The 13,803-nt window shown below is 50.5% G+C and overlaps 1 protein-coding gene across 5 annotated transcripts in view; it reads right to left on the bottom strand.

Moving 5' to 3' along the window:
* Window positions 1-13,803, bottom strand: part of Alpl (alkaline phosphatase, biomineralization associated) — a 54,605-nt gene that overhangs the window by 10,271 nt on the left and 30,531 nt on the right. For 4 of the 5 annotated variants that reach the window (XM_005081028.4, XM_021233523.2, XM_013121191.3 and 1 more), the window contains exons 2-6: window positions 7,892-8,044; window positions 3,202-3,321; window positions 2,749-2,864; window positions 1,620-1,794; window positions 901-1,076 (exon numbers count right to left, since the gene is read on the bottom strand). In XM_005081028.4, coding sequence (XP_005081085.1) covers window positions 901-1,076; window positions 1,620-1,794; window positions 2,749-2,864; window positions 3,202-3,321; window positions 7,892-7,952 — 648 coding nt within the window. In that variant the 5' untranslated portion in view covers window positions 7,953-8,044. 5 annotated transcript variants of the gene reach the window in all.

Raw genomic sequence — 13,803 nt, 5'->3', positions numbered from 1 at the left:
CAGATTCAGTTGGCAGAAGGATTGTAAAAAGGGGAAGCTCAGAGAGGTTAAGTAACGGCACAAAGTCACACAAGCTAGTAAAAGCAGAGCAGGGGTAGCAACGGCATGGCGTGCTCTGGGTGTTTCCCGACACGTCAGCTCCGTGTGCAGGCATGTGCCATGCTGTGAAAGTGTGAAGACGTGGGGCAGGGCATCCCCTAAGACCACACTGAGTGTCGGTGCATACTGTGGGGGAGTGTCATTGCTTTCTGTGTGTATGATGGGGGTGTCAGCGCACACTCTGTGTGTGTGTGTATCAGTGTGTACTGTGTGTGTGTGTGTGTGATGTCAGGGCACACCAGGAAGGTGTCAGTGTACACTTTGTGAGTGTGAGTGTGTTTTTATCAGTGTGTACTGTGTGTGTGTGAGATATCAGGGCACACCAGGGAGGCACCAGGGAGGTGTCAGTGTACACTCTGTGAGTGTGAGTGTGTATCAGTGTGTACTGTGTGTGTGGGAGATGTCAGGGCACACCCGGGAGGTGTCAGTGCACACTCTGTGAGTGTGTGTGTGTGTATTAGTGTGTACTGTGTGTGTGTGGGGATGTCAGAATACACTGGGGGGTGTCAGTGCATACTGAGGATGGGGTACAGCACCAGGTTCTAATTCATGGATTAATTTCTGGGCACTCAGTTCTCAGGGTGTGGCAGCCACATGAGGGTTCGCTTCACAACCCCACCGCAGAGAAACCTTACAGAGGCTGCCTGTCCCAACCACAAACTCCCTAATGGTTTGAGAGCTCTCCCAGGTTTGTGGGTAATCCAGGCCTTTCCCGGGCCATCCTGGGCCTAAGCCCCACCCCTTCCCCGGCTTCTCCGTGTCTCCCACTCTGTCATACCCATGCCTGGTGTTCCCACTCACATCGATGTCCCTGATGTTGTGCATTAGCTGATATGCGATATCCTTGCAGCCCTGGCTCAGAGCCTCCAGTGGCATCTCGTTATCCGAGTACCAGTCCCGATCAGCGGAGTGTGCATAGGCTGCACTGGGGGTGGCGTGGTTTACCCGTGTGGTGGTCACGATGCCCACGGACTTCCCTGAGGTGTGGGACAGGAGAGGTTAGCACACCTTGTAGACGTCTACCTCCCCCTCTCCCACCATCAACTGCCTCCCATCAGTTCCTCTGGTTGTCTGGGCCTCAGTTTCCCTAGTTTGCATGGAGGCAGAGGCAGCCGAACACCCTTCCCTGTACCCGAGGTCCTCTCCTCCATCCGTGACTTGTGAAGCCCAGGCCTATAGGAAGCCCTAGGCAGCCCCACAGGGACCTCAGAGGGAGAGAGAAGGGCTCTGTCACCCTGCCTTCAAAGTCCCCGGGGCACTCTGAACTGCTGCAGGCTGGCCCTGGCGTGGTGCTTTGACCTTCACTCAAACTCGGGGGGCTCCACTGGCATGCCCACTCTGTAGTGAAATGCACAGACCCAGGCACTCCATGCAGACTCCTCAGATGGGGGTGGGGGTTCCCCTGGCCGCTCTGCACAGGGTAGCAAGAGGCCCTGGAGAGCCTGCTTCCCTACCCCCCACGCATGGATGGGGAGGCAAAGGCCCAGACAGTCGCAGAACCGCTGCCTGTGACGGCTCACCGGCATCCTTGGCCCAGCGCAGGATGGAGGTGACCTCATTCCCCTGAGTGGTGTTGCACCGCGTGCGCTCAGTGGCTGCGCTCACTCCCACCGTGCCCTCATTGGCCTTCACACCACACAGGTAGGCAGTGGCAGTGCCCGCGCTGTCGGGGACCTGAGCGTTGGTGTTGTATGTCTGCAGGTGGGAGGGAGAGTCAGGGGAGGGGACCCATCATGGCCACCCCGCCTGCATTGCCACCAAGGGAACAGGGTGTGAGAGATGTTGCTGCTCATCGAGGTCCCCAGAACCGGGAGGTCACCTGACTGAGCTGCCTGCTGCCCATGCCTTTCCCTGAGTGGCGAGCTGTGGACCAGCAAGGGGTGGGAGTGGATGGGCCTGGAGGAGGGAAAGAAAGGATGTCCCTGCAGGGAGGGGATACTGGGAGGGGACGGTGGGTCTGAGAGATCAACCTGGCTTCTCTTCTAGCCCTGCAAATGGTCACCTCTGTGCCCAGACTTCCCAGGGAGACCCCATAGGCCTACTTTCCGAACCCCCATGAGCCTGAGAGCTCCCCAGTGGTCCAGAAACTACAGCCCCCAATCTTCCCCTAGAAACTAGAGCCTGACTCTGGGTGACTAGGAGGGGCTTGTTATACATCCCTCCACCCCCACCCACCCCCACCTCCCCACCCCCACAATAGCCACAGCTGCTCATAGCATGCAGGGTATCGAGTGGCTCACACTGGTAGTCTAGCCTGGGAACTGGGCTGACTGTTTACAGAAAATGCAGGAGCAGGCGCAACCAATCAATGGCGTGGGGGTCAGGACAGCGGCTACTGTCAGTGGAGAAAGGGACAAGGACAAAATACACAGCTTAGGGGACAGCAGGTCCTAGTTCAGTTGCAACAGCCAGGTGTGGGTTACAGTCACCAGTAGCTTGGGACAGAGTCAAGTTGAACCACACACACTCTTTCTTGGGTATGTTACACACCAACAACAGGTTCTAGATCAATGAGCTAAAACGTCTCAAAAACCTTGAGAATGGTTGCTTTTGTCCTGGTGTCACGATGGGACCAGGTGACCCATGTGACCCAGGAGGTCTGATGGCTTCACAGCTCACCAGGTGGAGAGTGGATTTGGGACAGCTCACCTTGGAGAGGGCCACAAAGGGGAACTTGTCCATCTCCAGCCGTGTTTCCTCCCCTGAGTTGTGGTGCAGCTGGCCCTTAAGAATGCGGGCAGCCGTCACCGTGGAGACGCCCATCCCTGTGTGGGGACAGAGAACTCAGACTCTCAGGCACCCAGAGCTCTCTAGTTCAGTGCTAAGATAGTCGAGGGCAGTGAGCAGCCGTCAAGAGGGTATGGCTCTGTAAATGTTGTGGGATGGTCTGTCCTTTCATACTATACTCTCAGGGACCATGGCTTGGTCCCTTTCTCCTAAATCTATACCCCAGAGCCTGCCTCCACATGGCCCTTCCACTTCCTACCTGGAATCATCCTTTTCAGAGACCCATTGCCTCCCGCTCCAATGTCCTAGCCTCAGTGTCCCCAACATGACTGCCCCCAGCTCCATCATTCCCAGCCTCACTGCCCCCAGCCTCACCATCTCCCAAGAACATGATGACATTCTTGGCCACATTGGTGTTGAGCTTCTGGAGTTTCAGGGCATTTTTCAAGGTCTCCTGGGCTTGCTGTCGCCAATAATTGGGATCTTTCTCTTTCTCTGCAGAGAGAGGCGGTTATTTAGCAAAGTGGGGAATTTGCTATTCTTCCCCAGAATTACAGACACCCCAGTAGCTCATTGCTGGCGGATGAGATAGTCTAAACATGGAGAAGGGAGTGAAGGTTTGTGAACAGGTTCCAGACAAACCCTGTAAACAAGCCTGGGGACACTGGCATCTTCAAACATCTCAAAATGAAGAAACCAAAGACCAGAGACACCAAGTGACTCTCTCAAAGACACAAAGCATGAACGGACTTTGGCAGAGTTAGATATCCCTGCAAAACCCACACTTGCCCTTCACCCAGCAGTGAGTGGGAGCAGTCACAGCCAGCAGCTAGCAGGGTAATCTTTAATCTCTTCACAGGAACAAACTGCTGCAGAAGTCTGTAGAGGTAACCAGCCATCAGTGATAAACTCTGGCTTATTCATTACAGCAGGCTCAGCAGGAAGGGGGCTTCTTGGTGAGAGCCCCAAGAGCAAGCGCCTCACTTCTGTTGGGGTAGCTGGGAAAGGATTGGCTGAGGCTCCACCCCCACCCCTCCCTCTCTAATACTCACTACCTCCCTGGGCCAGCATCTTAAGAGTTAATAAGAACTCCTCTTCCTCCTCCTCCATCTTTATCTTCTGTAGTAACCAACCGTAGCCACCATGGTACTCTGGGCAAATCACTTTGTCTGACTCTCAGTTTCCTCGACTGTCAAAAGGGTGATCTGTACCTTTGATTTAGGGTCTTTTATTTTTTTACTTTTTTTCAGGGTTTCTTTGTGTAGCCCTGGTTGTCCTGGAACTCACTGTGTAGACCAGGCTGTTCTCTAAGTCATAGAGATCCACCTGCCTCTACCTCCCTTGTGCTTAGATTAAGGGTGTGTGCCACCATTGCCCGGCTGACTCAGGGTCTTTTTGAGGACTGCACTGTGAAAGTGACATAACTTCTTCACAGAGGGTCCGAAGATGCTCTTTCACCCTTTTCCAACCCTGTATTCCAAGACCCCTAGGGTCTCATCTCCAGAGGTGGTGAAGGGTCTCCACTGTTTACAAGGCTTCCTCTCTGGGTTTTCCTGGCCCTACTGGACCCGCCCACAGAACCGAAAGTTCAAGGTTGAAGGCCCCGTATGAATGCCTCCTTCAGAGACCGCCCACTTTGGCCAGGGTGAGGCAGAGGCCTGGAGAGGTGAAGGGTCCAGTCCAGGGCCACAGTGTATGCCTGTGGGCTGGAGACACGGCCACATGTTCCAGCCTGTTCAGGTCCCCATGCTCCCGCCAAGCCACTCTGTCCTGGCACCTGCATGGATCCCAGCCTGTGTGCCAAGAGTTTGAAACGCGCACTTATCTTCACCTGGGGTGGGCGTGGGGGTGGGGGGCATCACTTCCTCCCAGCAGGAAGTGACAAAAAATGAGCTGCTAAGGAAGACCCCAGGACACTCAAATCACCAAACAATGGCCACTACGGACAAGCAAGTGGGGGCAGACTGCACTCGACCTCAAGACTTGGGCCTCCCAGCCTCCGGCCCTCTTTCATGATCCCCTCTCATGGGTCCTGCTCCCCAAACACTGTCTGCTATCTTCATCCCTAAGATCCCCCTCCTCTCTTAGAAGTGTCTGCTGGGACCCCCAGTTTCAGACCACACAGTAGAGGCTCCCAGTGGAACCTGGGTCTTGCTGTCCTGCTCTGGTCATCGAGTAAGTTCTTTGCTCTAGTTTCTGGCCAGGGTGAATAGAATGGGGAGCTAGTGACACAGGTCATAGGATTATAACCGACAGGCCCACTGGTTGTCTTGAGACAGGGTCTCTCATTGGGCCCTGAAGCCGATTTGGCTGTACTGGACGATAAACCCCAGGAGCCTTCCAGTCCCCACTTCCCCAGCCCTGGGATTACAAGCATACACCCCACACATAGCTTTTCACATGGTAGCTGGAGATCAAATCCGGATCCTTACCAACTGAACCCTCATCTCCCCAGCTCCCAGGCCAATGGCTTAGGCCACTAGTTCTGCAAACCTGGAGGATTCCAGTCTCTCTCTCTCTTGCACACACCAGAACGCCCTTGGTCACAGAGCCTCTGCAGTCACTTGACTGTCACTTAGGGGCTGAAGAACTTCAGCCCATTCTGACCACATGCCTATTACCCCCAGCAGTCAGGCAGACACCGGTCTGACGCCAGTCTGTCCCGTGTCCACGATCTTTCTCAATACTGGTCCTGTCACCATTCTAACTGGCCTCTGCTAGCCTGGGAATCCAAAGAGGACTCCGGGGCCTGTTTCTAGGAAGGGCTGAGTCAATACCAAACCAACCTCCTTGCCAGAGATCTGGCAGTATTAAGCAATAGCAGTTTGGATGACTGAATACCAGGAGACCATTGTTTCAAGGGACAAATGGCAGGGACAGATGCCCAGGATGTGACGTTATGTCCTAGGGTATTTATTAGTACTCACTGCATGAACCCATTTATATGGGGTCTAAAACATACAGAATGATGCTTGGCACCAGGAAGGTGTTTTCAGGAGGGGCACTGAAAAGCTAGCCTCTGTCCTGTGCCTGAGAATGTCCCCCTAATCTGGACAGTGGCCACACACACACAAACACACACACACACACACACACACACACACACACGCATGCACGCACATACACACACTTAAACCCATAATCTGGACATCTAAGACTTATGTTCTTACTGTTAGTCAAATTAATTGTAAAAAGCAGACAGTGTAACAACATAGCATTCTCCTTACACAATGGTTGTAACAGGACTGGTGAGATGGTTCAGTGGGCAAAAACACTTGCTGTCAAGACAGCAGACCTGAGTTTTATGTCTGGGACCCACAAAGCAGAAGCAGAGAACTGACTCATACAGGTTGTCCTCTGATTTTCCCATATGAACACGTAGGTGCACACATGTGTGTATGCATGCCCACAGAAATAAATAACTTGTAATTAAAATTTATTTTAAATGGATAGAAAGAGAAATGAAAATTAAATAGCTCAATATTAGCAGCTCTTTTTCATCTGTTGCTTTAAAAAATGCATGCGGGTACTTTTTCTGCATGTATGTATGTATGTATGTATGTATGTATGTATGTATGTATGTATGTCTGGGTACCACATAGGTGCCTGGTGTCCAGAGTCCAGAAGGGTTTGTTGGATCCCCTGGGACTGGAGTTACAGATGGTTATAAGTTGCTTTGTAGGTGTCATGTAGATTCTGAGAGTCAAACCTTGGTCCTCTGGAAGAGCAGCTGGTGTTCTTAACCACTGAGCCATCTCCCTGGACCCATCTGGTTTTTTGTTTGGTTTTGTTTATCTCTCCCTTTCTATCTCTGGCTCGTCTCTCACATCCAAGAGACTTGTGTGTGCTAAGAAGCAAGGACCCCGTCCAGGTGAACCCACATTCTCAAGGACGCCCATGGATGGGTCTCACTGGACTCCAGAGAACATGCTGGTCTGGGAACCCCACCATTGTTGGAAGAAACACTCTGTACCCCCATCTCCTCTGCTGAAGTAAGAGAAGTCAGCATTCTTAGAGAACTCACTTCCTGTCAGGTACTGAGTCAGTCCTGCAACCCTCAAAGGCTCCAAAGAGCCCTGTAATCCCAATATTGGGGAACCAAGACAGGTAGATCCTGGGGCTTGCTGGTCAACCAGTTTATTTAAAAAAGTGAGCTCCAGGTTCCGTCGGAGACCCTATCTGAAAAGTAAGGTGGCGAGCTGGAGAGATGGCTCAGTGGCCAGCGGCACTGGCTGCTCTTCTAGAGGACCTCAGTTTGATTTCCAGCGCCCACATGGTGGCTCACAACTGCCTATAACGACAGTCCTAGGGGGTCCAATGCCTCTTCTGGCCTCTGTGGTCACTGCGTGCACATGGCACACAGATACACATGCAGAAGAAAAAAGAAACGCCAAGCAAGATAAACGTCTAAAACCAGTCCCTAAGCTCAAGAAGGAAAAGAAAGGTGGTAGACATCCCTGGATGGACTTAAAAGGAAAATCACAGGCAGAGGGGTAACAGGGGTGACTGGAGAAGAACTCTGGGGTGCCAGGACAGAGAGAGGCCTAGCTGAAGCTGATGTGACTTCAGAGCAAGAGACGGAGTGGGAGAGAGAGAGAGAGAGAGAGCCTGTATCTGAGCCAGAGACCTGAATGCAGAGCATAGAACATTAGCACAAGAACGGAATGGGAGGGAGAGAGCCTTCATCTAAGCCATGGATCTGAGTGCAGAGTACTGAACATTAACACAAGAACTCATCTAGGATTAGTGGATCACTTGAGGCGTGGAAAGGGTTAAACACAGCACCACATCATAGAAATGCTTCCATAGAGCTGGGCAGTGGTGGCAGTGCATGCCTTTAATCCCCAGCATCCATGTAACACACACACACACACACACACACACACACACGCATGCACGCACGCACGCACGCACAGACCCTGAAGGTGAAAGGCTGAAAGGACTTGCTTTGAGCACTTGGCTCCCAGCTCTTAAATACTCTGGATGAGTCCATGACTTGGAACCCAGACCACACGCTCGTCTAACCCTGCCTAGCCACTCCTTCCACCCGAGTCCGCAGTCTTACCTGGCACAAAAGAGTAGGAAAGGCAGGTGCCGATGGCCAGCACTAAGAATGGTGAGATCATGGTGGACCCGAGACCCTTTCCTCTTTGGAGCCCAGATGGGTGGCTGGGAAGAGGTACGCTGGCAGCGTCAGCCGTTAATTGAGGCTCCGATCCTAGAAGTTAGAAAAGAAGAAAAAGGGTGTGTGGGTGCAACCTTGGGGAAGTTTCTTCATTCTCCCCTTTGTTCCTTGCTTCATTCAGCAAGAAGTTGTTGAATACCAAAAGCCCAGCATTGGGCTACCACTCTGGGAACACAATCACATGAACAGTTGTGCAAGCATAAGTGCATCTGTATTGCAAATAAATACCACACCGCCTCCTTGCTGCCCAACCTGCCCCAAGGGCAGGCTTTTCATGTCATACTTTTTTTTCTTGTTTGTTTTTCAAGACAGGGTTTCTCTGTGTAGTCCTGGACATCCTGGAACTCACTCTGTAGACCAGGCTGGCGAGGCACTCACAGAAATCCGCCTGCCTCTGCCTCCTGAGTGCTAGGGTTAAAGGCGTGTGCCACCACTGCCCGGCTCATGCCATTCTTTTGATAGAGGCCAGTGTTGGGGTTACCAGTCAAGACAGCCCTAGGCCCAGCCCATAATCTGTCATTCTGGAAGCTCTCAGGCAATGCTCTGACTGCTGCTGGCTCATGGACCACACCTTAAGAAGTAAAGCTACAACTGAATCCACGGCCTTCTGACTCGGCGTGCCTCACAATGCAGGGACAAAACAGCCTGAGTTTCCTCACAAGGACACTTGTACCCCAACATTTGCCCCAGTCTCTTCAAGGACTTAGCAGTTTTTTGTTCGAGGTTTAAAAGCAGAAGTAGCGATATAGCTCAGACTGGCTGAGGATGACCTTGAACTCCTGATTCCCCCTGCCTACCTGTGCCCACCAAGTGCTGGGATTACAGGGGTGTGCCTCAGCAACTGACTTCGATTTATTTATTTTTTAACGACCTCTGCACTTTCCCAATTGTTTTCCTTTTTGGGGGGGTCAATGCAGGACCTCAAAGCCAGGGTCTCATGCAAGGGGGACAACGGCTTGCTGCTGGGTTAGCACTCAGGTTCTTTGGTCTGAGCTTGCGTTTCCCCGATGACTAATAGCTTCCCACAGGCTCCATGGCCATGGGCACGTCTTCCGCACTGGTGTATCTGTTGAGATACTCTGCCTTGCAGCAGTTCCCCAGCCAGCTGTAAGGCAGCCTATCTCAACAGATACTCTGCCTTGTAAAACCGCTTGCCAAACAAGCCTGGGGACACGAGTTTGATGCCCAGAACCTACATTGGAAGAAGAGAACCAACTTTGAAAAGTTTGTCCCCAGGACTGCGGCGGTGGCTCAGAAGGTAAAGGCACCTGCCTCAAGCCTGATAACGTGGTTCTGTCACTAAACAGGACCCACAGGGTGGGAGGAGGGAACTGGCTCATACCACGTTCTCCTCTGACCTCCCCACGTGTACCGTGGCACTCCTGAACTCACACACACAACAATTCATTTGAAGAATACTCTGTCCCCCCACCCCCATGCTGGGGATCCAGTAGGGCCTTCAGGCTTCCTACAGCTGAGAAATGCTCTCAGCCCACTTAAAATTTTTGCTTTAATATTTTTTTCTTTATCTTCCTTTGGCTTTTTTCAATAGGGCTTCTCTGTGTTAACAGCCCTGTCTGTTCTGGAATTCATGTTGTAGAGCAAACTGGCCTCGAACTCAGAGATTCGCCTGCTTCTGCCTCCTGAGGGCTGGGATTAAAGGCGTGCACCACCAGGCCCAGCTAAAAAATCTTTTTAAAGTACTGGGAGAAACACAGCAAACATTACCTGGTGGTTTGCTCAGGGTGGCAAGAGTAGGAATGCTTAATTATTCCCTCTTAATTTTTTTCCAAGCGGCCTAAAATGAGTGTGTACGAAAAATTTTAACTGCGGTCATGTTATGATCACAGGCAGCTAGCTACAGAATGTCCAACTGTGACTAAGGATGCTACTAGAAGAGGTGTGACTTTAAATATCAAGAGTTTCATCGGGAAGCAATGTCACCATGTTAGCCCCAGTCCAGATATGAGGTTACCCCATTTGCGGTGGGAAGCAGAAACGACAGAAATTCTAGGGTGAGGAAGGTGTTGGGACAGATAAGCCACCGATCTACTGGAATAAGGAACTTTCAAGGTTAAGATCTGGTGTAGGGGTTGTGGGTAGAGGAAGGTGAGCATCCAGAGGAAACACCCTCCTTCTGGTGTCCAACTGCACTTAACTCTGAGCTCAATTCCAGGTGAATGCTAAACTTAAAAACAAACTTTGGCCAGCGAGATGGCTCAGTAGCTAAAGGTGCTTGCTGCCAAGACTGATGACCTGGGTTCGATTCCTGGGGCCCACATAGTGGAAGGGGAGAACCAACTACACACATAAAATTGCACACCAGACAACGACCCACCTCCTCCCCAGAAACACACAGAAAAAACACTGTGTGCATAGTATATGTACGTGATTGTGTACACGAGTGTATGGATTGTATTTAACATCTGTGGAGGAGAGAGGTCGACACTGAATGCCCACCTCTACTGCTCTCATACTGAATTCTGGAAGGATCTCTTACTAAATTCAACTGTCTGCCTCCCCATCCGAGTGCTAGGGTTACAGACACGCATCGCCTTACCCAGATTTCCCTGTTTTCACATTGGGTGCTAGGTATCCAAACTCTGATCTTCACGTTTTTCATAGCATGAACTTTACACATTGAGCCGCCATCCCAAATCCAAATTCTAATGCTTTTTGTTTTTTGAGACAGGGTTTCTTGGGTACCCCTGCCTTGGAACTCATCCTGGAGACCAGGCTGGCCTCAAATTCACAGAGATCCGCCTGCCTCTGACTTCCAAGTGCTGGGATTAACAGCATGTGCCACCACTGCCCAGCGTCTAATTTTTTTTTTTTGGTTTTTTTCTAGACAGGGTTTCTCTGTGTATCTTTGTAGACCAGGCTGTCCTCAAACTCACAAAGATCTGCCTGCCTCTGCCTCCCAGATGCTGGGATTAAAGGCGTGCACTACCACCACCACCACCCGACTAGCATCTATTTTTTTAAATTCTACTTTAGATGTTAAATAATTTCATAGCAAATACTAAAATCAGAAAAAGCCATTAAGTTGATACAAAACATTAATGCATTATAATATTATTCACAGTTGCTTAGATCTGAAGTCGCCTCTTTCAGAACGAAAACTAACACATCTCCCCCAACATCACATAGCCTCAATTGTTAGCATGCACTTCTCTGTTTCCAAAGTAATTCTTTCCTGGCCTATCCCAGCCATTACACCGGCAGCCTCTCGAGCAGTGGTTCTCACCCTTCCTAGTGCTGCAACTCTTTAATACAGTTCCTCATGTTATGGTGACCCCAACCGTAAAATTATTTCATTACTATTTCATAACTGTAACCTTGATACTGTTATGAATGTAATGCAAATATCCGAAATGTAATCCCAAAGGCATAGAGACCCACGGGTTTAGAACTGCTGCCCTGAGGCTTCACCTGGCTTATCTGTGCTCCTAGCATTGGGAGTCACAGGAGGACAGAGGTTGCCATTCACTACTGGAAGAGGGTCAACTTTGGGTGCGTGGCACTGCCCACCGCAGCTGAGCACCATACAGCTGGCCAGGGGACCCCCTTTTATTTCATGCCAGCCCTTGTTACATGTGTCCACCCCACCACATACAGGCGTTGAGAACTCATGAATGACAACACCGTGCATACACGTCCCTAACACTGTGAGCCAGGAAAGCCAGACCAGGGCCCACACCAGCATCAACAGCAGAGCCACACGCAGGTTAGGCTGCAGCACCCGTTAGGCAGACCCCCTCCCTCATTCCTTCGTTTTTGGTGACTTATTCCACTAGAGAGAGTGGAATAAGACAGTACAATGGTGTATGTATGGTGCCTAAAGGGGACCCCTGGGAACTTCTGAGGCTCAGTTTGAAAATTGAACTGTCTCTTACTTTATGGTATGGGGACTTCTCTGCAAGCGTGTAACAGTTTCTAAGGCCAAAGCCTTCCTTTGGGAACACAGCATGGGATTTCTTCTGGGGTTCCCACAAACAACTTCTGTAGCAAGAAAAGAGGAAACTTTACTGTCTCCCATGACAGATGACAAGACCAAGGCTTGGAGAGGAGACAGGATTAGCCTGTGCTTACCAACTAGCTGGGGGCAGAGCTGAACCTTGACCATGGGGCTTCTGATTCCAGAAATAGCAGCAAGATTACTATGGCAACCCCAACCCCTCCATTTCCTAAGTGTAAAGCAAAGACTCCGAGGTCTGACACAAGAATAGATTCCTCCCCGCTGCCATGATTAGGGTAGAGACCTGCCTTGTCACCCAAGCCTGTGCTCCCTGTGATCAAACTATCCCCATCGCTAAACCCGCAAGTCCACGATTTGTCCTTCATCATAGCTTGGCCAGCACAGCTGGTGAGGCAGCTCAGCAGATAAAGGCGTCTGCTGCCAAGCCTGAAGACCTGAGTTCAATCCCTGGAACCCACGTAGTGGAAGGGCGACTCCTGCAAGCTGTCCTCTGGAATCACACATGCCCTGGGGTGCATGAGCACGCACGTTGTCTCACGCACACAGTCAATATAAATAAGTTTAAATTAACACAGGGCTGGAGGTACGACTCTCTGGTTAAGAGCACTGGCTGGCTGCTCTTGGGAAGGGCCTGAGTTTGATTCCCAGCACACACAGGGTGGCTCACAACCATCTGTAACTCCAGTTCCAGGGACTCCTAGACCCTTTTCTGAACTCAGAGGGCACTAGATATACACATGATGCACAGACATACATGCAGACAAAGTACTTACATCAAGTAAAAAATTAATATATATAAAGAAAGCCATTGATCAGTAGATCATCCCGTCGTGAACCTCTCTCCATTCCTCTGGTACTTTGATCAGCATACGGAATTTAGAGGGGTTTTGCTACATTTATACCTATGCATTTCTCTCATGGGGGGAGTTACTGTATATACCTTTGTTTCTTTAGTGCTACTATAAAGAAATACCTTGTTGTTGCCTGATGACCTGAGTTCGACCCAGGGACCCATAGGATGGAAAGAGAGAACTGATTCCTGAAAGATTCCTCTGACCTCCGCACAGGAACACACTCACACACACACTCACACACACACACTAAATAACATGTAATAATCTTTTAAGTAAAACAAGTTTTACTTTCTCCTTGTTAGTCATGTGACTTTTCCTACTCTGTTCCCCTGTAACACCCCCCCCGCACTGCTCAGTACTTCCAGTGTGAGGAGCAACAGAAAGGGGAAAACTTTCTTCCTTGTTTCTGATCTTCGGGTGAATGAATTCATCTTTCAGCATTGAGGTGGGAGAAGCATGAGGCGGGGTGGATTTTGTGGGGACAATTCAGGGACTTGGATTTGACACGGTGGGTTTGAGGTGTCCTTGGAAAGAACAGACAGTTGGAGACAAGACTGGCAGGTCTTGGCTAGAGGCATTAATTTGGGGATCAAGGGCATCTAGCTGCTGTCACAACCTTGATGAGACTTGATAAGAATGTTCGTGAGAGAGAACAGGACACAGAAATGATGTGACAGCCCTCAGAAAGCCAGGTTGAAAGGAACTGTGGGGTTTTCTTCCTCTTTTCTCCTCCTCTCTCTCTCTCTCTCTCTCTCTCTCTCTCTCTCTCTCTCTCTCTCTCTCTCTCTGTCTCTCTCTGTTTCTTTCTTATTTCCCTCCTTCCTTCCCTCTTTGCTTCTAGACAGAACCCCAGGCCTCACACACACTAGGCTACTGCTCTGACCCCTGAACTCCACTCTTAAGCGGGACCCGAAAACTTTACTTTAAATGGGTCAAATGATGAAAGCCTTATGCCAGAA

The sequence above is a fragment of the Mesocricetus auratus genome, unplaced genomic scaffold (assembly GCF_017639785.1).
Source record: "Mesocricetus auratus isolate SY011 unplaced genomic scaffold, BCM_Maur_2.0 Super-Scaffold_100014, whole genome shotgun sequence".
Taxonomy (NCBI): Eukaryota; Metazoa; Chordata; class Mammalia; order Rodentia; family Cricetidae; genus Mesocricetus; species Mesocricetus auratus.
The sequence above is the reverse complement of the archived record's forward strand: the minus strand, read 5'-3'. Positions and strand labels throughout refer to the sequence as shown.